General features: G+C 45.9%; 1 protein-coding gene across 2 annotated transcripts in view; it reads right to left on the bottom strand.

Moving 5' to 3' along the window:
- LOC138581019 (polymerase delta-interacting protein 2-like) overlaps positions 1 to 24811 on the bottom strand; it is a 144867-nt gene that overhangs the window by 91307 nt on the left and 28749 nt on the right. For both annotated transcript variants that reach the window (XM_069652032.1, XM_069652033.1), the window contains exons 3-5: positions 12555 to 12652; positions 12382 to 12469; positions 7924 to 7993 (exon numbers count right to left, since the gene is read on the bottom strand). In XM_069652032.1, coding sequence (XP_069508133.1) covers positions 7924 to 7993; positions 12382 to 12469; positions 12555 to 12652 — 256 coding nt within the window. The remainder of the gene's footprint in view (positions 1 to 7923; positions 7994 to 12381; positions 12470 to 12554; positions 12653 to 24811) is intronic.

Genomic DNA, 24811 nt, shown 5'->3' with positions numbered 1-24811 from the left:
TCTTCTGTGCTGACGTACTGTGTTGTCTGCAGTATTTACTTAGCTTAAGCTTCTGTGATTCCTGTGTTGCTTTGGGGTGCGATTGCGAGATCTCTGATCCAGTTCACCCAGGCCCACTGCTGGAATCCTCCTAGTATGTCTTCTTTGTAGTACCTGGACCAGAACTAACTCTTCAGTGAATTACTTGCCAGTTTGAAGAACTCTGACTTTCCCTGCAACTGAACCCCATCTCACCCTGCCTACAGCTATCTGCTAGATCTTCAGGGTCCCGCTTCTGCCTCTGCGAGAACACATGCAATAGACTAGGGAAAGACTGGATAAGAAAAGGATGTCTTGCAAAGTATAGCAGGGGTTTAAAAGATACTTACTTGTGAAAGAGTTGGTTGGTGTCTGCCCCACTGAGAGTGAGCAGTTACAAAAGTTCTCACTTGCCTTGAATGTGTTCTGCCATTCTGCGAATATGTAAGGTTATTTTACTCATTTGTGAATTGGTTATGCCTCTTTTGCAAAAGTAATGCTGTTAGCTTCACTTAACTATTTCTTTCAGAATATTAGTGTATACGTTCACCAACTGGATCTTGCTTCCCCCGACCTGCTCTATAGCCTGTCTAGAATGAGTGTTGCCTTTGGTTTTACTTCCCTTGAATACCCGTTTGCCATCCTAAGACTAAGGGAAGCAAAAACTTTGTGTTCCCCTGATCTGAAAAGCAACCGTAATTGTACATTATACCACAAGGTCTCACTCACCTAGTATATAACTGTTATCCTGAAGGTGGTTATAGGTTTCTACTGTTCCTTGAATTTATGTTCCATTATTCCGAAAACTATCCTGGTAACAGGGTTGGTTTATTAAGTGATTTATTAAAATGAGTGTCACTGCAGGACTAACTGTAAAGTAATCTAAAAAGGTAACCTATGGTTTTACTCCCAATTAATAAATGTGTCCTATACTAAATGTGTTTGACAAGGTCTGACCTCCCTAGAAATACTGGTAGTTATTCTGAAGCAGGTTTATGCTTTGGTCTGTGTACCTTCAAGCATTGTGTTTTGTTTTTATAATGTGTTTAGGACTATTACAAAGTACTTATCCCCAAGACTTACCTTAGCCCAATTGTATTTATAATACAATACATCTTTATTTTTGTATAATACTTCTGGTTGTAAGTGGTTCTGTTGAACCCTTGCTATACTACAAGTTCTTTGTACCACCTTCCTACTACCCTCTCTCCCTCCCAAGATAAGCCTGGCAGCTCAGTCTACGATACACAATACTCAGGTGGTACAGCGTTATACTAAGAGTGGAGTTTTGTACTGTCTCAGTTGCATGGTTTTACTAAGTCCTTAGCTGGACTTCAGAAAAACTGTCCTAGCAGGTACACTGCCCCATTCTTCAAAAGGGATTGGACTGCTGAAGTTAGGGAAAAATCACTTGTGACTTGGTTCCATCTTCATTGCATTAATGTACTTTGCTCATATTGATTAAGTCATTTGAATGCATTTTAAGAGCCTATGGTGAATGTATATAGGTTTATTGAGTATTGTGCAATAGTATCGCCTGCTAGTTTCATTTCTTTTAGTGTATGCATAAGGCCTAAAATATATACTTTTATACATTCTGGTCTAAATTGAATTATTGTGTGCTTCACTATGTGGACCCCTGACCCCACTCACACTCTCCTGACTGCTCTCCATGTTTACCATGTTTGGATTTTGGCTAACCTTTCAGAGTTCCTGGTTTACTATAACTAGGATGGCCTCCTAAAAAAATAAATAAAGAATAAATCGGTCCACCAGGTCAGATTCTAGAAATCCATCTCAACAGTCTGGTCTTCAAGTCTTTGCCTGCAGTCATTGTGAAAGCCCTCTGAAAGCGACAAGCACTTTAACGGGGGCTATTTTTGTGGCCTACCGTTGACCTGGGGCCTCTGCGTGTTGGTAAAAATTATTTTTTTCTATATGATGCTCAAGGTCTAGTAGGCCAATGTACGCACAGTGGCACTTGGAGTCAAGTATTTTATTTCCATAATACTTGAGGGACCTTGCAGACTGTTCCAAATGCCCTCATAAAAACACTTTTGGCCTTGCTCATTTGTGCCCCAAATGTTGCTGACGATAGAGAATTCGGCCTAGCCCATGTGTCTGAACAATTTTAACGCATGCTGGTTTTACTTTTAAAGCGGTCTTAATATCGAAGATCTCTGGTGTAGTGATCATGCCATATTTGTATCATGGATCAGACATCTAAAGTCAAGCTAACCTTTCCTTAGATTATTTATACTTCATTTTGAATTTATGGCCGATTTATACCATACACTGCTGCCATTTCCATGGTCTCCAGGCACTGTGTGTGTAATAAAAGATCAACTATCAAGACATTCAGACACTACCACCCTATGCACAACATTCCCTCCTGACAAATACACCAGTCAAACCAGCAGACTTCACTGTGGCACACCGCAAACAAACTCACCCGCGCTCACCAAATAGACCAGGGAAGCCTGCAGCCCTCACTGAGGTACACCACAACAACTCACCCACGCTCAGCGCATGCTCAGACCCTTGTACTAGAGACCATGAATACCGAGACCATGCCATCCGCACTGGACAAAGATCGCTCCAGCCGAACAACTCCGAAGACTATGGTTTGTATTACCTTGAAGAATACAGTATATATACTCGTCACCACGTCTGTGGACACCGTAGAACGCAGCTACGGCTATGCTTTCCAGTCTAGCAGCACATATAGCCGTTGACACTGAAACACCTGATGTACCTCAACACCTCTGCCATTGGCATTGGCATACGGCGACTACCTACGAAAAGAAATTCAGCATAGCTGGCCACATATCGACTCTCTCAACAATAGCACTATCGCAACCACCAACAGTGCCCACTCACATGCCTGGCCTCTTCGAGGCTGCTTAGTAGAGTTTAGCCAGCCACCCAAGTCCTAGACCAGCAAAAATGCACACATGCATCTTCTAATCCAAACTTCCTAGAACTTTCCAGCACATTGACCATGGTCACGAGGGCGTTCCAACCGGAAAAAGCGCATTGAGGCCATACAAATGTGGAAAGAGTGCTATTTAAATAAACAAATACAATACCTACTGAAGTCATATTCAAGACCAAAAAAAAAAAATATTAAAAAAAGACTAATAAACTGCTTGACGCCTTTACTTCGTGTTCACGTATACAGCCTTATTTGCTTTGGTCCCTTCATGAATAATAAATACTATGTATTACTTTCCAATTTAAAGTTTATTTGTCCGGGCTTACATTTGGTTACTTCCCCCTGGAATGCAGAATCAATGAAGTCTAGCTTTTGTGCCTTTTGCCCCAAAACAGTTGAATCACTGTAGCATTTCCTTTTTTGTGCTCTTTCTACCAAATACAAGAGATTGTTATTGCCTGTGCTGCAGAACCTAGGCAATTGAACTTGTTGCCTGGCTCCATGGTATTTACTTACTGCTTACGATAAATATTCCAATCAATCCTTCCTGCAGTTCGCTAGGAAACTGCTTGCCAAGAGAACTTCTCATTTCAGGATTTTATCATAAGGTTGTATTTTATCCTCATTATATGGAACTGTATTCTTATCCATGTAATATTTTATTTTGACACATTTACTATTTAAAAAGGTACTTTAAAGTACTCAATATCACCAGAAACTCAACGTCTCCAGCGCTCTGGTCCTCACTAGGCTGGACTACTGCAACAGCCTCTTAGTCAAACTTCCTTTCGCCTCCTTCCAGTAATCCAGAGTAGGACTGCAAGATTCATCCTTGGCCTCAAGCCCAGGGACAGCATCTCACCAGCCCTAGAATCTCTCCACTGGCTCCCAGTTGCTGCTAGGATCAAATTTAATACCCTCTGCATCATCCACAAGGCTTTGAGGCCCGAGACCCCGTGACATCCAACTCCCTCTCCCCAAATACCTCTGTGCTAGAGCCTTTTGGTCTCCAAGCTCTACCTCTCTGCAAATCAGATGCTTCTCTAAGCAGAGAGTGGGAGCTCCCGCTCTGGAATGGTCTCCCAGCCCTTATCAGGCTTGGGACAGACCTCCTAAAGTTCCTAAAGTTCCAGAAGCTCCTCTAGACCCTCCTTTTCTCTTCTTCCTTCCCTCTACCTGGCTAACAACCCTGTCTGCTGCCGTGGCTGGCTGCCTGGTTCCTTCCGAGTTCTACAGGGCATCAGACCGCCCCCCCCCCACCCAATCCACTGCCCCACCTCGCACTTAGCATGTGGACCCTCACTCCCTGCAATTCCCTGGCACTTGCCCTCCTGGCCTCCACTTAGCACTCTCTAGGCCCCATTACCCTCTCCCCCCCTCCACATCCCTCCACATCCCTCCAACCCGCTCGCCTCCCCTCCCACTTCTCGCCACTCCCCTTAACCCCATGGTTCCCTTGCACTCTCTCCTCTCTACCCTGAATTTCCCTTCTCAACCTAGCACTTCGCGCAGACTCGTCCGTCCGACTTGGTGTTACTGCACCTGCACAATCTGAATGTCACTCCCCTTAACCCCATGGTTCCCTTGCACTCTCTCCTCTCTACCCTGAATTTCCCTTCTCAACCTAGCACTTCGCGCAGACTCGTCCGTCCGACTTGGTGTTACTGCACCTGCACAATCTGAATGTCAAAAGGCCTGGTAGGACCATTATTGGTATCCATCTCCCTTGTCCCCCGCCCCCTTTTTTTGTCTTGTGGTGCCTTGAAACACCATTTGTTGTACAGGCGCCTTACAAATCTCCGATAAAACAAAATAAAATAAAAAAAAAGACAAATGCTTAAAGACTGGGAATATAACAGCACGGGCACATTTTTCAAAGATTCAAAGCAAAGGCACAATCTCATCCCAGAGCTGTATTCATTCAAACATCTTGGCTGCTGCCATATTCAAGTGTTGCAGATCTGTCCCCAGGCTTTGTGTTGCGATTTTTACTGCTGGTCAAATCCCCAGACACACTTCACACTATTCTTATCCAGGCAGATCACAAGCTCAATAAGCACTTGTAACACTAGATCGGTGTTGTTCATTTTGACCTTGCAGGACTGGTTCTCTTGTCTGCCCAATAACAATCAGAGCAGAGAGCGTGAGGAAAGCCCAGAGATTGATGCCATTTGTGTGACACTCAGCAACAAGTGATCAATCAGGTCTGCCTGCAGTACAACACACTGAAGTTAAACATGGTGCTTTGTAGAGATACCAAACAGGTTACCAGCAGTACTACAACAACAATTGGGTATATCCCACAAACCAGTAGTATACTTGCCATCAGTTGCCTGAGAATACTCATACAGACAAAGCAGGGCACCAATTGCTCTAGGACCCTTGGATTATTATGGCCCCTGATGGGTACAATCCTCTGAGAAGACCTCCGATAAGGACTCCCGATTGAGTAGTCAGGTCAAAAGAAGGAGAGGGGGTGGAGGGGAGGAGATATGAACCAACATAAAATAATATTAATGACAAGGGCATTATGGTGACCGTCACTGACCCGTGGCTAGTGTACAAGATGGTGAGAGCGAGTGTGGATGCTGGTGAATAGATGTATCGCGGCCTGGTTTACGGGCTAGGAAATTACACAGTTGTTACATCGCGAAGATGCTTTGAATATCATCTTAAGCTTTGAGTCAGCTTCCTCTTGTATTGCAGAAGACCTCTTGTGAGTGTATCAGCTTAGAACTTTCAACCACACAGCCCAACCACAAATTACCACCACAAACTAAAGTTGTGGTGGCCTGATATCAGACTTTTAAGATAAAAAGAAACAAAAAACACCAGAAAGATGTACCACCAGAAGCCTGAATAAGAACAATATCTATAGAACACATCTAAATGAAAAAGTTAAAGTAACAGAGCTTTATTACATACAGATGGGAGGATCCTGCTTCCATCGATGATGCCCGAAATCTTAGGAGAAAGCACAAATGGGACTTCTTTGCAATAGGTATACACAAATGCTCAGGACAAGGGGAGGGGCGGTTACAATTATTGGGGCTAGTGTGGTTGCTTGATTCTTCTGGCATGGAATCTTTGCCTTTCCAAAGTAAGGACCAGTGATGGAAGGAACATGTGATAATCACCCGATAGAACGGGCCATTAATCATCCTCACAAGTGGATGATTGCAAGTCCATTCAAGGTTGGCAAAAAGCAAAATCGAATTGGAGCTCTTATTTCAGAAAAGCAGATCTAAGTAGTTTACCGGAATTCAAGAGCAATCTGCCAGACAGTGAAGGGCAGAGAGCACCACAGGTGACGCCTACACCCTCACCCTTTGCAGCCAATACAAACAAGTGGGCGGTAGAGTCTCCCCAAATCAAGTGAACAACATCCATTACCACAACACTGGGGAAGTGCAGTGCGTCTCCCTTCCCCCAGTGAATTAGGAAAAAGGACACGATTCAGCACCCTTCCTCTCCTCTATCTCTAGCTGTGGTGTTCCCCAGGGGTCTAAACCCCTCTCCCTGGCTGTTCAACCAATACCTGGCACTGCTTGCCCACCACATTGCCACTCTCTGCCCCAACTTTCAGTGCTATGCGGATAACCTCAGTTTCAGGCTCCCTTCCGCCACCTCTTCTCCTCTTATCTCCGACTGTCTGCTATCCAGGAGTGGTGTGCCACAAATGATCTCTGCCTTAATGCCAGTAAGACAGATTCTCCTCATCGGCACACTTGCTCCCTCCTTTCCTGTTACTCTCTGGCTGGCCTCTCTTGGCCCTCTTCCAGCACCCACCTGTGAGGCTAAAAACATTGGATACATCTTAGACTCCACACACTCCTTTTCTCATCACATCTCTGATGCCTCCAAGAAGTCAAACTACCTCCTCAGAGGTATTCTTCCTTTCCTCTCCTTCCCCCAGGAGCTCACGGTCTCCAGAGCTCTGGTTCTCTCTAGGATGGTCTACTGCAAGAGCCCGTTTCCAAATCTGCCTGCCTGTACTCTCCGCCCTCTGCAACTCATCCAGAACAGGACTGCAAGACTTGTCCTTGCATCAAGCCCAGGGATCATATCTCTCCAGGACTGAAATCTCTGCACAGTGGCGGCGAGGATTAAGTTCAAAACCCTCTGAATCGCCCACAAGGCCTTCTGGGGCCTCAATACCTTAAACTCCCTCTTCCTAAATATTTTCCTTCGCGAGCTCTTTGCTCATCCACCTCCAACTACCTCAGGGTCAGTTGCTTCTCCAAGCAACGAGTTGGTGGTAGGTCTCTTTCTTCTGCTGGGGCCCCCCTGTGGAACAGCCTCCCCGCCTCTCTGAAACTTCAGGAGAACCATCTCTGGTTCCGGAAACACCTCAAGTCCTTCCTCTTTGCTTCGGCTTTCTCTCCTCTGCTCCCCTGCTGATCTCCTGGTTGAAACTGAAACTGCTCTGGTTTATCTGGCTACCCTCTGATCCCAGGCCCATGTCCCCTCCCGCCAGTTGCACACCTGCACTGCCTCCCCCCCCCCCACCCTGGGCAACCCTTGCATTCGGGGACTGTTTCTGCATCCCGGACAGCCCCCTACCAGCACAACACCTGATGTCTGCCCTTACCCTTGTCACCAGCTGGCCCTACTTTTTATTTATTATCTCTGTTTTAATTCTCTTTATTTTTCACGGTTATCTTATGTACTGCACTGCCCCCTGCACTTCTGCCCTCCCCTGCACTTGCGCGATCTCACAGTCACCTGGGCTAGTAAGATCGCTTTCTTCCCTCTGTCCCCCCCCCCTCCCTTGCCTCATCGTGCCTTGAAACACTTGTGTATAGGCGCGTTATAAATGCCATATCATATCCCACTGCAAAACAAAGGTGCTGGCAGACCAGAAGATAGAGCTTCCCTTATAAACATTGGTGGGGAGGGGAGCAGAGGGGTTCCCGGCATGTTGAGAAGCAGTACAAAATTTACAGATACAGAAGCAAAGCAGCTTTTACCTGGAATTGCATAGAGGGCACGGCTGTCATCATGGCTGGCGAGAAACGTCACTGCTTCAGTCTGTGCTCTCTGCAAAAGAGGCAGGAGATGCTCAAGAGACCCAAACGGAGAAACCCCAACGTCACCACGGCTACTTCAGAGCACAAATGCATCACACAGGGGAGAAGGTGAAGCAGCGGGTAAGCAAGGGCAGCACGCAAAAAGATGTGCTCTATTGAAAAGACGTGGCTGCTGTGACGTGTCTCAAAAGGAAGCCTCTCACATGAGCCCACATACTTCTTTGCACATGCACAAGGACAGAGACCATCTATACCTTTCTCTTCACAAGCACCACCGCTAAACACTACCAACCATAGACATGCAACAGAAACCCTAGGACCTACTAAACATGCATTACAAAATATTGGCCATGAGAGAGCAAGTTTTTCTGCATCCTCTGAGCAACCACACACAAACTTTGACCAGAACATTCAATAAAGATCTGTGGGTCAGTAGAAAGAAGCACATTTCAGTCAGATGGTTCTCAACTATTCAGAGGCCTCCCTGCTTTAATCTTTCCTGTAGGGCGGCTGAGAGGAAATGGAGGTCTTCTTGCTCATCCTCTGACAAACTGGCCGGTCGCCTGCTACAAAGGCAATACCGACTCTCTCTCCGCACTAAGAAGAGAGCCCACATTCAAGCCTGTGTCTCTGCGGCATCCAAAACTTGGCCGAACTCTTTAAAATCTGCAAGGAGCTTGCCAACCCTGCAGCAGTCTCCTTCCCTCCTCTTGCCTCCCAGGCTCTCTGCAATGCCCTTGCCTCGCACTTAATCTCTAAAACCCAGGACATCCTGTCCACCCTCGCCTCCCCTCCCCCTCCTATTCTCTCTCAGTCTGTCCTTGGAGACCCCCCTTTAAGCACCCCCGCACCATCCTTCTCTTCCTTTCCTATAGGTCGCTAGACAAGTCCGATCTATGAAAGCCTCCGTCAAAACAGGTTCAGCCCTGTTCCTCCAATACCATCAAGGACCACATATTGACACCCTCGCTCCTACCCTTGCTGATTTTTGCAACCACTCTTTTGCCTCAGGATCCTTCCCCTCCCCTCTGAAGCACTCCCTTGTGCATCCTCTTCTCAAGAAACCCACAGCTGATCCTTCCTGTCCGGCAAACTATCGCACAATTTCCATTACCCCCTTTCTGGGCAAACTCCTGGAAAAGCTGGCCATCTCTCACCTTAACCTTCATTCAGATTCTGTTGGTTGTCTCCATGACTACCAGTCTGGCTTAAGAGCGGCCAGAAGCACGGAAACTGCTCGCTTTAATATCCGTGAAGATCTGCTCTCCAACCTTGATTCTAACATTCCCTCTGTCCTCGTCCTTCTTGATCTCTCTTCTGCCTTCGACACGGTCAACCACACCATCCTGCTCAACCGTCTCTGTGATAATCTGGGTATCACGGATCAGGCTCTGGCCTGCCTGACCTCTTTCCTCTCTGATCGACCCTCCCAGGTCGAACTGGGGTCTTTCCTATCATCTATCTTTCTCTCCACCTGTGGGGTTCCCCAGGGATCTAACCTCTCACCCTGGCTTTTCAACCAATACCTGGCAACTCTCGCCCACTGCATTGCCATTTTCTGCTCAAATTTCCAGTGCTACGCTGATGACAACTCATTTTCCGGCTGCCCTCAGCCACCTCCTCTCACTCTCTCATCTCTGACTGCCTAACTGCCATTCAAAATTGGTGTGCCGCCAATGATCTTTGTCTGAATGCCAGCAAGACGGAGATCCTCCTCATCGGCACACCATCTCCATCCTTTTCCCTCACTCTCTGGCCGGCCTCCTTTGGCCCTCCTCCTACCACTACCTGCGAGGCTAAGAACCTTGGCGTCATCTTTGACTCCACACTTTCCTTCTCGGCCCATATCTCTGATGTCTCTAAAAAAAAAATAAAAAAAAAATACACTTCCGACTGCACCTCCTCAGAGGTATTCTGCCTTTCCTCTCCTTCCCCCAGAAGCTCATGGTACCCCAAGCTCTGGTTCCCTCTAGCTTGGACTATTGTAACAGCCTCTTTCTAAATCTACCTGCCTCTACTCTCCGCCCTCTACAACTTATCCAGAACAGGACTGCGAGACTTGTCCTTGCCCGCAAGCCCTGGGATCGTATCTCTCCAGCTTTGAAAGCTCTCCATTGGCTCCCAGTGCAAAACCCTCTGCATTGTCCACAAGGCTTTCTGGGGTCTGGGTTCAAAATACCTCCAGCTATCCCTCCGCAAATACCTCCCCTCTCAAGCTCTTCGCTCCTCTACCTCTAACTCCCGCAGGGTCCGTCGTTTTTCAAAGAAACGAGCTGGTGGTAGATCTCCATCTTCGGCTGGGGCCTCCCTCTGGAACAGCCTCCCTGCCACTCCAAAACTTGAGAACCATCTCCGGTTCCGGAAGCACCTCAAAACCTTCCTCTTTGCTTCTGCCTTCACTCCCCTTCTCCCCTGCTGATCTGCTCTCTTGGCACTGTGCACCTGGCCACCCTGTCCCGTGGGCCCAGGTACCTGCTCACCCTGCCACCTTCCTGCACTGCCTCCTGGCCACCCCTTGCACTGGGGACTGTATCTGTACCCATACAGCCACCCCCCCTCCATTCGTCTTCTTTTTCTGCACTTATTCAGACTTACCCAGTCTGCTGCCTTAAACACAGCACTTTCCACTTGCTGGCTGCACTACTCCAGTTTGCCTCAATTTTCTATTTATTTTATTTATCTACGCTCCTCGACTTCTGCACTTTCCACTCTGCCCCTTCCATGCACATTTTCCCCTTTTTCCCCCCCTTTCCCCATGCACTTGCGCGTTCTCAATGTCACTAGGCCTAGTAAGATCGCTTTTTATGTTGTGCTGTGTTCTCCCTTGTTCCCCTCCCTTACCTAGTCGCGCTCTGAAACACGAGCGTGATACAAATAAAATACATCATATCCTTTGTTTTCAGTTTCTTGAAATTTTCTCGACACTACTGGGGGAGGTCCGACTTAATTTCCTTTTTTTCCGTTCTCCCCAGTCCATGTGTCACCTGAACAAGGGAGGACCCCACATGACGACCGCTTCCAGGAGGCATGTAGATTGGCACTTTGCAATCCTAATTACAGTTCACCATTTCCCCCCATCACTTTAGATCACAACAGTGAGTGCTTTTGAGAGAGAAAGGGGGAGAATTGAGTTTACCAACTGACCCGATTTGCAGTAAGGGACATTTTAGGAGAGGGAGAAAAAAAAAAAATGAAGACGAAACAGTGTATAATAAAAGTGAACATTCTACCTCCCAAATTGCAAGGAATGGCATGATTATTCAACATGACTAAATTACCACACACTTTACTCACATAACACTGTGCACATGCCTACATGCTCGTACTTCCAACTTCAGACCTTAAGCATGTTTTTTCCTTTGTTTGGCATTATGGTAAACCTTGAGGAAAAGATTCTCATTGCACACATTTCTATCAACTGTTCGCTTCTTTGGATAATACAACCTTGCAATTACTGCTCCTCAAACACAGCCTAGCATGTTTCCCCATCAAGCCACAGGTGGTGGGGAGGCCAGTAGGTAGGTTTCTCTGCATTGCAGGGTTGAATAAGGAAAGGAAGGGGTGGGTGTTAATGAGTGAAGTATATTAGCAATGCAGTCCCTGGGATCAGGTAAAGCAGGGAGTGCTGCGGGCCAGCATGTGGTGCACTCACTGTCCCTGGGTCTCAGTATTGCAATGGAAAGGGGTGCAAAATGTTTGGAATGGAATGCACTTGCACAGTGATATTTATCAATGTACAGAGTATCAGGCGATGCGGTATGCAAGGATAGAGTAGCACCGGTGGAGCGGTCTTTGAATAGCAGGCCATGACCAGGTCAACAAAAACAAAAAAAACAAAAAAAGGAGGTGCACTGGTAGAGCTGTATGTAGGCCTCTACACTGGAATAGCAAGTGGTGGAGTAAATCAGAATTGGATTTTGGACTTGCAATATTATGTGTTGTCCAGGTATTAGACTACAAAGAGATAATGTAGGGCGAGAGAGCGCGGGAGCGGGCGAGAGAGGGAGCGGGCGAGAGAGAGAGGGAGGGAGGGAGCGGGCGAGAGAGAGAGAGAGAGGGAGCGGGCGCACGAGAGAGGGAGCGGGCGCGAGAGAGAGAGAGGGAGTGGGCGCGAGAGAGAGAGAGAGGGGGAGCGGGCGCGAGAGAGAGGGAGCGCGAGAGAGAGACAAATGTGTCATTGAGCAGAGTAGCAGGGGTGCTGTAGGCAAAGATAAATGCATTAGCGACATTATGCATGCACCAGAGAATTCCAACATTAAGCTTCACTGCACTGACAGGGCTGTGTGTAGGTCCTAGTTTAATAATAACAGAGTGCAGAGTAGAAGACTAAGCTCCAGATGTAGAGCTGGGAGTGTGTCCTAGTACTGCGACACATTGATGTCAGAGGGTTAAACTCACAATGTGGGGGCAGTCGCGGTTGTCCACCAGCACCTGGTAGTAAGGGTGCGTTTTCCCCTTCACCTCCTTGGTGCCAGTCTTCTCAGTGCTAAGAGAAAGAAACGGAATGATAAGCAGCCCATAGTGGCAAAGAAGCATCTGAACCAAGCATCTCTTGATGCCAAGCTGCTCACCTGACTCCATTGGCCGACGCAACATCACGGTCATAGAGACGGGCCAACCAAGGAAACAGCACCACGCCCCGGTACCCAAACACCTTGTGCAGAAACAGCTGCAATTTAAGACATACATGCCATTTTAAAAAAAAGTTACAAAGATGATTTACACAGCCATTACGAATTCATAGTTTGTCATAAAAAAAAAACATAAAACATTGGCCTGCTTCGCATCTAGATAAGATTGCTAATGTTAGCATGCCTGCACTTACGTGAAACTTGAATGTTAGCACGTGCCACCTTAGAATTGTGAACATTAGCCTGCATCGCATCTAGATAGGATTGTCAAGGTTAGCAAAGGCCACACTTACACGGAATTATGAAGGACAGCAAGTGCTACACTTAGAGAGAACTGTGAATATTAGCATGTTAAATGTCAGGTAACCCACTAACCAATGTAAGCTCAAACTCTCTGCATGCTTATCCCACTCAAGAAAACTCACACAACCATCTCTCCCCCCAACAAGCAGCACGCACTTCACAACACTGCAACACATAAGCCGCACCAACAGCACACGCGGACTGACACCGATCCAATGCTCGCACCAAAGCTCAGCACCCAGTGTATACCGAGTAGAGGCTGCCAACAGAACACCACTCCTCTCACTATCCTACTCCCTCTTCACCTTACTAACCCATCCCACCTTCTCATTTGCAGATCCGCCAGAGCGCCTGGGGACCAACTCCGCTGGTGACAGTGCACGGTAAAAATACCATTACCATTTAACAAAGCTGCACCACTGGATGAATTTCCCCCTATGATGTCGACCTTTGACCTAAGGTTCCAAATGGATTGTCCAGATGCAAGTTGAACAGCAAAAGCTCAAAATAGGAGCTATAATTACTTAAATGAAGGGCACACTTTAATCTTTGGATGTGAAAATAGACATCCTGAACAGCAAGGTTGAAGCATCGCAGGATTACACAGATCGTGGCAGAATTTTAGAGGCTGCAAAGCAGGTAAGCAATGCAGAAGAGACTACCCACAGGCTAGAAGTAGACTTGGAACTGATAAAAAATGAAAAGAAAAAAAAATAACAACCTCCTATTCAGGCCCAAAACAACGACCTGGAGTCTCGATCTAGACATTCACAATTGCAGACATTCCCAAAATAGGTGTAAAGGGACCAGGTGAACTGTTTCTGGATAAGCACCTACCTAAAATAGTCAGCCATTCAGTGTAGTCTAATCAGTTTATGATTGAGAGAGCTCATAGGGCACAGGGAGTCTGTCCGGCACCGAAAATGCCACTCGACCTAGCATCACCTGTATCTCTAGCACTTGCAAACCAATGCCGAGAGTGACTCAGTCGAAATGAACTTGCAGTTAAAAAATTCCAAGGATGCTATATTCTCAGACTTTACCCCGACAATGCAGGCAGCTAGAAGAACCTCTCAATATCAAAAAGGAGACACTGACGTTATGCTAATATCAGAGTTGGTTTCCCGCCAAAATGAAATTTATATACCAAGACAAGGCTATGTTATTCAAAACACCAGCATAACCAATCTATTTCAGTACCGATCTGCCAATGATTGCCACTGCCCACAGCCCAAAACCACTTAGATTGGAATATGTAGAGCCAGTAGCCCAGGCCCGCCTCTCAACCAAGTTAGCCTTAAACACGAGCATCTGGTAAAAAGGTGTATGGCATTGCAATCTTTGTACATTGCCAACACGAGATATGGACCCAGGTTAAACTTCAAATAATTCTGAGTCTGTATGGGGGTGGGTCCTTTCATTTGAGCTGTTTAAGTTCTCCTGCTATAGGACCTTATTGGAGGTGGTGGAGGGACGGTGGGGGGGCGAGTGGGCCCCCTCCACACCCCACCCAAGTAACACATTGGCGGTTTGGGATATGACCAGTGAGGAGGAAAAGGAGGGGGCTGTAGCTGCATCTAAGATATAGTGTGGGCATCAGCATAGATATCCAAACTTTGGATCTAGACCGTATGTTTAATTAGGCTTTAAATGAACATACTGCATTGCAACAAAAAATGCTCTGATTTTCCATGTTGTTGGCAATGAGTATGTTCCCAAACACTCCTAAGGGACCTCATTCCCGCGCAGGCATTACAGCTGTGACCGGGAACATGAAGGGTTTAAATGTGATCAAATCTAGAAAAAGACAACGGCTAGATAATTATGGTGCAGGAAACCCATTTTGCTAAGGGTTCATCTCACTCGTTTGCAAACCATGTTTTTCCTCCCATTGTTAACCAACTTCTCGAATTCACATGGAGTTGCTATCCCGATCCATCATAGCGTGTGGTTTACTTGTGCAAAGTTACAGTAGATCCCAAGGGTCAATATTTATTATTACTGGAGCAATTGCTTAGCAAGAATTTAGCATTGCTCAATGCATATGCCAGCAATGTTGACACTGGTTACTTTGATGCAACATTAAAGAAGTTGCTGACTTGCGCAGAGTAATGGGGTGTGACTAACACAATGAGAACTCAGCATCGATGGGTCGCTTTTCCAGATTTAGAGGTATGCTGAGGAACCATGCCAGCCAACTGCAGACTGTTCAGTTCTTTGGGCGAAAGGAAACTGCTACTGCTAATCCCCACTGCATGAGGCGGAATGCCCTTAATAAAGTAAATGGGATACCTCTGGAAATTACTGAACCTAGGACTCTTCATTACAAACTTCTTGAGCTGGTACTTCGCCCGAGCAAAGAACACCTTGCTGGGGTTGATATCAAGTTCAAGTGAAGGGTGGTGGTCCTGTAGCACAAGGCTTACTATAAAAAAAAAAAAATAATAAAAAAAAACCTGATTAAGCATCCAAAATGGAAAAGAATGATATTGTAATCCAGTATGACCAGACCCTACTCATGGCAGATCCTCACCAATGCAAGGCCAAGAATTTTGGTGGACCAGGAGCATGTGCTTGCTACCGGAAATCCTACCAATAAATGTTAGTAAATGAAAAGTAAACTAAAAAAATAAAAATAAAATGCATGGATACGTCAACAAATACTAGACCGTTATAGTAATCTGTGTCTTAGCCGTGGGTACTGAGCTTTGTGATCTAGATGGGTGGAGGCGACTACAGGGCGAGGATAAAAGAATGTACATTTTACTCATCCGTCCATGACTTGCTATGTATAAAAGATAGTTGACTTCGCTCCCAACATCTGTAGGGGGTCTTAAAGTCCTAGGAAGGTGATGCAGGTGTTCATCAATATCAGACCATTCCCGTTTCAATGTCCATGTGCTTGGACGATGTAGCTCAAGGGGTCTGTACATGGCGATTTAAAGGGAAGTTGTATTTATATAATCAAAGTTACACACAAAAAAAGAAATATTTTTAAAAAAGTACAATTAATTAGATGAAGTGGATAAAAACAAGTTTAAGACATTCCATTTTTTGAACAAGTGGGTCTTCAATCGTGTACGAATGATATGCAGAGAGGTAGAAGAGTGAACAGAAAGGGGAAGAGAGTTTGAGAACTTAGTGGAAAGTAAAGAGAAGGAGAGGAAACCAGATGAAGCACAGAGTGGTTTAGAGATATAAAGTAGATGTAATTGAGAGTGAAGCGAGTGGGAGGGAGAGTATTAAGTGATGAGATCAGAGAGTTGGGGTGCGGGAAGGACTCGAAACATTTATAAACGATAATTTTCTCTCTATGAACATCTTCAAGTGAAATGGAAAAAGGGAGAGAAAGAAAGGAATCAATGTGACACCTAGATTACAAGCAGAGGTGGAAAAAGAAAGGAGCGTAGGAGGGAAGAAGAGGCCAGCGGGAAGCAAGAAGCAGTTTTGGCAGGATTGTGTCTTATACATCCATGCTTGGACAGCTAAGAAGCAGACAGAACCTGAGTGAAGAGGGACAGGAAGATTTGTGAATCATAAGCATAAAACTGACAGGATAGCTTGAGGAAGAGACAAGATAAAGAACCGTGCAAAGTGAGAAAAGAAATGGATCAAATACGAAACCCTGTATTGCAGGGAGCAGGCATAGGACGTTTGGCCGGCTCGGGAGACAGAAAATGCATGTTCAGTAAGATAGGAATGAAACCACGGAGGCACAGAACAGAGAGGTAAGAGCTTAAAGAACACTGGGGTGCAGAGCAGAAAGTAGCAACAAGTCAAGATTTAGGGGAATAGAGATTGGAGTATAGATAACCAGTTGTAGCAATTTGGCGAGAAAATGAAGGACAGAAATAGGCTGGTAATTAACAGGTAAGGTAAAGGCCAGAGAAGGTTTAATTGAGAAGGGAATGACTACATCATGTTTAAAAAAGAAGGAAGGGATAGTGTCAGAAGCCAAGGAGAGATGTGGAAGATAGATAGCAGAATGCACTGACAGACGGGGCGTTTAATATCTGAATAAACAAGTCTCTACAGGAATCTTTTGTTAAATTAACGCAGGGGCTGTTAGCAGCGTGAGGGTGCTACAGGAGGATGCGCATAAAGCTTAGACCTGTGAGATGCGTACAGCCATGGAGGTGGGAGTACCAACATCCATTAGGGGATTGCAAAAGTGAAATATGCAACTATGCATTAATCCTCACCAACTGAGGACCATAGAAAGCAAGATCGACAGATTCAGGGACCATGCAGATGGAGAACCGAAATACATGGGGGTCTGGGGGCATGGGGAATAATATACGATGTTCAGAGGTATGGGGAGGGGGTATTGCCCAGAGAGAAATATCCTTGTTTTGAGGTTTGGGGAGGGGGACTGCCAGGCAAAATGTTACCTTGGGCTGTAAAGCTCATACAAAAGAAATGATAGCTGGTTTCATGTCATAACACTGCTATTGGCAAGGCGGGAGATGATGATTAAAAGGATGGATAATCATTCCACTAAACCAGACAAGTGGTATTATGACCTCATCTGGTGTAATACTCAAAAGGACACATGGGAGATCCAGACGGAAAAAAGACGGTTAGTTGTGGTTTAAAAGATTTGAACAAACAGTAGGCCTCCAACACTGCTTGTTAAAATACCAAACAACAGTATTTGGTGGTGTCTGTTGGAAGGCATGCCGGGTGTCTTGGGATTTCACCGACTTGCCTAAAGAGCTTTACCACAGCAGGAAAAAGTGAATATTGTATGCTAGCCTTGTATCCAATGTTTTAATATGTTACTATACCATCAATGTGTACGACAGTGATAGAAGATCTTGTTGTAATGGCAGGTTCTGAAATTCAGATTCGATGAGCAGGAGCTAACTCAGTGACTGGTTGTCTGGCATCCCCCAGTAGCCAGAAGCTACCGCTGGGGAACCAGAAGCGAGTACTCTGCAAATGTTACTTCCACTTTAGATGCACACTTAACCTTTTATCCATCATGTAGTATGATCTATTCCATTTAAATGTGCCCTAGATGTGTCCCAATTCCTCTTTATTTACATTCTAAAACACTCAAGATTAATGTCACATATGAAGGTTTGTAAGGCACAAGTTGGGAAGGGGAGCCAATAATAGCTACTGGTAACTGTTGGTATTAAACTAACCAGGCTCTCCCAGGGTAGAAGCAGAAGCTAAATAGCCCTTTGCTCCCAGCAATTTCAAACCCTGCAATTGATTTTTGGAGTGCTCCTGTTCAAAAAGCTACAAAAGTATAAAGTAATTGGTAAAAAGATAAATTTAAAAAAAGACATTTTGCACAGTTAGACTTGCCTCTCTTGTCAAACTGTTATATCAGAGGCCCTGGTTCAGGTCATATAGATAGGTAGTGGCATTGGGTTGGGAGAATTTCCATGAAACATTGTCACTCATGGCCCTCTCCGCCTCCTCCTGTTCTCAGAGATTAGCTTAGGTGTATCGCTACCCTTTTCAGGGCTTATGTTACTCCTTCTGCACTACAGAACTATGCGCACATGCAACACCCTACTGAGCTCATGAAGAACTGCACAAAAAAAAAAAAATGCAGGAAGTGAGCATTTCCATTTACCAGCATCGATTTCAGAGACAAAGCCTAGACAGTGGGATGGCAAAACCATAGTGCGTTTAATACAGGTACGCCCAGACGCAGTTCTCAACCTTTTTGGGTCTAGAGACCCAAACTACACCTTAATGATGATGCAAACATATGTCCAAAGTCGCTTGTGGTCCAAGTGACGAGGTTTCTGTGGCAAGAATATGCCATACGTTAAACACCCACATATATGTAGAATTATGCCATTAGGATTTGTACTGGGCACCAGTGCCATTTGCATTGTCTCCAAGGGATCTGTATCTGAAGTAGAAGGGGTGAGTTTGGTTGGGAGGAGAGGGGAAGGCAAGATTTGTGTGTGTTGAGGTTGCAGATTGGAAGTACCTCGAGCTCAGCATGCGTGCAAGCTTTCTAGGCATAAAGCGTAGGAAGCATTGAGGGCTTTGTGTCCATAAAGAAGGCCTTGAGCTTGTGTGGTAGTGCATTGGCTAGGGATGTGTGGGTTCAGGTGTACATTTTGTGTTTGAAATCCGGCAAAGGGTCTTTTGAAAAGCAAATTATTGGAGGCTATCAGAGTGCTCTGAGAGCCGGTGTGTACCCTCCTGTGAAATGAGGGAGTAAAAGAATTTGTTGCAGTTTCATTGTAAGGTTGTCAGGCATACCAAGATAAAGGCTGAACGCGTATTCCATTCTTGAGCGAATCAGAGATATGATGACCAGTGATCTGTGCGCAAAGAAGGGATAGGGCATAATCTGTCAGATGGAGCAGAGATGGAACCATTTTATTTTTATTATAGCATTGACCTGGGGTTCCAGCTTGAGTCCATTGTCCATTAATATTCCTACGTTGTCCCTTTAAAATGTTTTGGGACAGTTACCCATTTTCAAAAGACCATGGTAGAAACTTTTAGGTGATTTGCCATCACCCTTTGGCTTATTTGGCCAAGGCAGTCGCAGGGTGTGGTGCTGGCGTTTCTGGACATCAGTGATTTTTGTGCATCATCTGCATAGTTTTAACATGGTTATCCCATAGAATTGTATGACCTTCATTAATGGGATCATAAGGTTGAACAGAAGCAGCGAGAGGCTCGATCCCCAAGGAGCTGCACAGGTAATGGGTGGGCAGTTCGAACTGAAAGGGAGAAGCCATGCCATGTATGTTCTGCCATTCAGGAACACTCTCACCCACTGCAAGGTAGTTTTACGATGCCCAATTTCTTTCAGCCTATTTATACCGTGCACTGCTGCCATTTTATTGTCTCCAGGCACTCTGGTGGATCTGCAAACGAAGCAGGGCTCAGTTAGCGGGATTGAGAGGAGAAAAAGCACAAGAGAGCTTTGATGTGCTGTTAGCCGTTAGAACTGATTTTCTATACTCTGGCCTGGTGGACAGATGTATAGATGGCCAACTTAATATTGTGACAGGGACAACTCTGGGAGCTGTAGCCAAACCAGTGCACATTAGCAAGGCAAGCGGTCTAGGCTAAGTTTCAAGGGGTGGTGAGCTTGTAAGGGCCCACAATGAGCACACACAGTGTAACAGTCAAGGAACACAGACAAACATACTTCTTTACTTATGGCCAAACAACAGTGAAAAATGACTAACAGGTAATATCACACAACCCTAATAGACACATATACACAATCACTGGGGTATGGAACCATACATATCAAACCACTGAAAAGGAAGGTACAGATGAGTATAAGCACTACAGGTCCACAGAGATACAATCCTAATTTCAGAAGGCCATCGCCAAGATGTATGGGGCCTTGTGACCAAAATTTCAGCAAAGTTACATTCAGTTTTGTGAAGCTGGAAAAAAATGAAACTGGGGTCTCTGGTGTCAAATCGCCAGTTCCAAGGATTAGGGGACAAGTTAATCTAACAAATGTGTCCCCAACTTTCGGAGTGCTTGGGTGAACAAGCATTGGCAACGCCAAACTAGTACAAAAGTTATCAAAGTTATCAAAACGTTTTAGGAGGGAGATAGGGGTTCAGATCAGTACCGCTACAACTCACCTCGTGTACTCAGATTCTTTGTAGCGGTTGGCAGGTCTGCTGAAGAGGGTCCGAGGTTGCTTTTCCCACCGTCAGCCCTTCATCGCCAGGCTCTGCAGGTTCAAGCACTCCTCTGGCCGGCGACTAATGCTGGTGCAAGGTCTTCCAGTTAAGAAATGCAAAAGAACTTGATGCAAGGCCCCTCTCAGGACAGGACTGGAAGCAGGTAAGCAGTTTCGGATGATACAACTGATGCATGGTGACGCGGTCAGACTGCCTCCTATCTTGGCTCCCATTGAAGCTAGGACCATGGCATTTTGCAGAGGTAAGTCTTGTTGCACAAGCTGAAGATCACCCAGGTTCCAGGCCTCAGCTCCGGACCGAAACGTCAGCAGCAAAGAAGCCCAAACTCAGAGCTGGTCAGCCAATGGGCAGTCCAGGGTCACTTCTGAAGGTTCTTCTTCGTAGGACTCGGAGTTAACATCGAGAATGAATGACCCCTCCACTCTAAGGGTCGCAGTTCTCTTGCAGAACTGCTGCAGATCGTCCACAGGACAGCAGCAGAAGTTGGTCACCAGGCCTTCGTCCAACTGTTCTGTCTTCTCGCGGGCCTTGCAGCTGGACAGTATTCTTGGCTACTTTGGTTTCTTTCGGGATCTCTCTAGAGCAGAGGTCTTCAAACTGTGGGGTGCGCGGCCTCCTCCCAGGGGGGTGCGCCAGAGCCCAGCATGAAATGTATAAAAAAAAAAAATAAATAAAAAAATTGTATATATATATATCTTTTTTTAGATTCGAGGAAATGGGAAGGGGCAGCTCACATGGTCAGACTGGGCCATACAACGGTCTTAGGCACCAATGAAAAAATGGCCAGCAGTTGCAAATGGATATTCAGTGTTTAGTCACAGACTGTTTGAATAGTACCCAAGGGGTTGTTTTTTGTTCAAATATAAACAAATGGTGATATTTAAAGAATATTTATTCAGCAACAATGGTAAAAAAAAAGTGGCCCATTTTTACTGGCCTACACTAGCATTTTGCATTTTTGGTACGATCATCGCCCTATTGCCCTATAGGCCAGTCCAAGCCTGCCGGCTCATCCATAATGGGTGAGGGGGCGTCACCCACTGGCCACCTCACCCATTATGGAGGAGCCGAGGAGCCAGCCCAGTGAAACACTGAGCACTCCCTCAGCTGCTTTTTCCAGCTGAGGGAGTGCTCCTGGGCTGGCTGAACTGTCCAAGGGAAACTGTTTGCCTTTGACAGTTCATTTCCCCAGCCGCACATGATCACTGAGCCATGCAACGCTGGGGGTGTTTTGCTTCGCCAGCCGTGCATAGCTCATTGGAAATGCTAGCTGATGCACTGCATGTATGCATGTGCGAGGGGGTGCTCCTGCGCCTGCCTCCTCGCACGTACGGGCAGAGCAACCTGGAGCGGGGCATTTTAGCAACCACGCGAAGTACATTTATGGCGATTTATTTTTTATTTAAATGTGTATGGATGTGTGTATGCTTGTGTTATGGGACTGTGGTGGTAGCAGGATGGGCGGCAGCACTGGGATAGTGGTGGTAGTAGGGTGGGGAGAGCCCAGGGTCTGTACTGGGAGTAGGGTGCGGTGACGGCACGCAAATGTTCATAGCGATTTCTACATACTGTCCATCTGGCACTTTTGGGGGGGCCCGGCCTGCCCAAACTTTGCTCAGGGGGGCCCAGGCCAAAAAAGTTTGAAGACCACTGATCTAGAGTGAGTGAAGGGGTCCTCTTATACCAAAAGTCAGGTAGGAGATGAAACTCCCACTAGCCAATGGCAGATCTGAGACTGACACACACACGCAGCAGTCCAATCAGGACCACTGGCGGCAAAACTCATGTATACCACTCAGACATCTAAACCAGTTTGTGGATAGGGACAACCGTCCCAACCCACTTCCTGGCAGCAAACACCCATAGCCCTCTAGTAGCCTGCCAAAAGCCTCCGCTTTCCCAGGTACTGGAAGTCCATATAAGGATTTTTCTGACCTCACAGGTCAGGAAGAAGGGTAAAACACAAGATGTCCAAAGGATAAGCGAAAAACATCGTGGCACGGTCTTGGCCACTAACTTCAGTTAGTAGGCAAACACGGTAAACGCGATAAGGATAAAACGAAATACACCAACAAAAAAACAAAAAAAAAAATTGCAAAAAGTAACTGCTGCCACCAGCTTGTCCTTTAAGCACAGCTACAGTAACCAAAAATCCTCTCAGTATCAGGTGTCAGTCTAAGGCAAAACAAAAAGTGTACCCCATTGTAAAATGATTAAAAGTTACTAAAGTGATGCCACTTTAGTGCCAACAAAGTAACAAAACTAAGGGAAACAATGTCTCCCAGTACCGACAGCCTGAAGGACATGCAGTTTCCCCTTGACAAATGAGTAAAAGCCAGTGTAGTGAATCTTAAGGAATTGGTGCACTGCAAAACAAGGAGGTCAGATTGGGGCGGGGGGGTTCGATAGAAATGGAAGGAAATGTGCTGTAAAGAAAATGTTTCCTAACAGTAGCTTCAGTTTGGAAAACAGATCACGTTGTACTGGTTTGTTTTTAGTTGGTAGGTGTTATGTGGTATGTGGTGTTTGGTGTATGAGTGTGTATGGGTGATGTGTGTGTAATTGGTTTAGTTTCCTGTTGGGTGCTGGAGTGTGTGCAGTTTGTGGTGGCTTTAGGTTTTTGCTGCTGTAGAGGTAGAGCATGTTATGTTTAGGGTGAGTATACAGGATACCGGAGAATCCCCGTAACAATGATGCCTTGTACTGGCGAGTGGCTCAATGAGGCTTTAACTTCCGGATGGTTTAGGCTCACTTTGTTGGGGCCTTGTAGTGGTATCAGATAAACAGTGGTGAAAGCCTCTCTCTGGTGGTTGTATCTCAGTCTCAGAGCCTCATGGTGCTTGGGAACCCCAGCTTCACAGAGGTAGTGTTTGAGGCAGAAGGTTGAGGTTTTCCAGGATTAGCAGTGGGAGGGCGATTGTTAAATGTTGTGTGGCAGAGTGGTGTGGTTCAGAGGTGGCAAACTCTAGCAGGTGTGCTATAAAGTGGCAAGATTTCATAGTGCTGAAATTCCATGTGGCGTTGTCCCACCGCGGCATAGTTAGAAGTGAGTCTAACCTCACAGGGGAAAAACTGAGGCAGAGTTCACTGCAGCAAAGTTCAAAGAGAGGAGAAAAGGATCATATTGTCAGAGCTTAAGCGAGGCAAGGTGCACAAAACCTAAAAGAGTTCAAGGTGGGGCGGCTCAAAGCAACCGAGTTCAGTTCAGCGCAATAGGATTTTAAAGTAGCAAAATTCAGAGTTAGATATTTCCCAGCAGAATTCGAGGCTCAGAGTGACAGTTCTCACAGTACCAACATTCAGAGTGACAGTTGCAGTGGCAAATGCAAAATTCTACAACTCACAGTGCCAGAATTTAAAGTGGGGCAGTGGCAAGTTCAAAGATAGAAAATTCACAGCAGCACAGTCCAAGATAACAGAATCTTGCAGTGGCAAAGTGTACATGACAGAGTTGCCCAGTGGAGAAGTATTTACAGTGAGAGAATTCAAAGTGGCAGCGTCCAGTATTGACAAATTCTAAGTAAGAAACTCAACGCAGCTTAATTTAAAATCACAGAATATGGTAGCGGATAAATTCAGGGTGGCAGAGTCACCTAGTGGTAGAAATCTAAGTCCAGAACTTGAAGAACGTTCCAGGGTGTCAAAATTCAGGTTAAGAGGTTTCTTTAGTGACACAATTACCAATTGGGGTATTACAGAAGCTCTGTCCAGAGTTATGTTATTTGGTATTTGTATAGCAGCAGCATCATCATTTAGGTGCCCTAGTCAAGCAAAATGCAGGTGTGGCAAAACAAACCTCGACCAGACTCCGAAGAATTCAAAACTGGGAAATGTGGCCAGACAAAGTACAAGTGCAGCAAAATACCAACAGTGGTGAGCTTTAAAGTAGGAGTCTAGATTAGGAGCCCTAGACAGGCCAAATGCAAGCGCGGCAGAACACAATTGGTGGGCATGTTTCCACCAGCAATCTAAACTGGGAAACTAAGTCTGGCAAAAACTAAAAGGTGGCGAAGTACAAAAAGTGGCAAGATTCAAATCAGCAATCTAAGTTTGGAGGCCCAGTAAGGCAAAAGTGAATATGGCAAAATACAAACTGTGGGAGCTTCAAAGTAGCAATCCAGTTTAGGAGCCCTAGTCAGGCCAGCTGCAAGGGCGGTAGAACACTATCAGTGGATATCTCCACAGCAGCTGTCTCATTTCGGAAATTAGTCTGGCAGAAAGGAGAGGTGGCGAGATACA

This window comes from Ambystoma mexicanum, chromosome 3p (genome assembly GCF_040938575.1).
Source record: "Ambystoma mexicanum isolate Mex_15411 chromosome 3p, UKY_AmexF1_1, whole genome shotgun sequence".
In the NCBI taxonomy this organism is placed as follows: domain Eukaryota; kingdom Metazoa; phylum Chordata; class Amphibia; order Caudata; family Ambystomatidae; genus Ambystoma; species Ambystoma mexicanum.
Note: the sequence above shows the minus strand (reverse complement) of the source record. Positions and strands in the feature narration are given on the sequence as shown.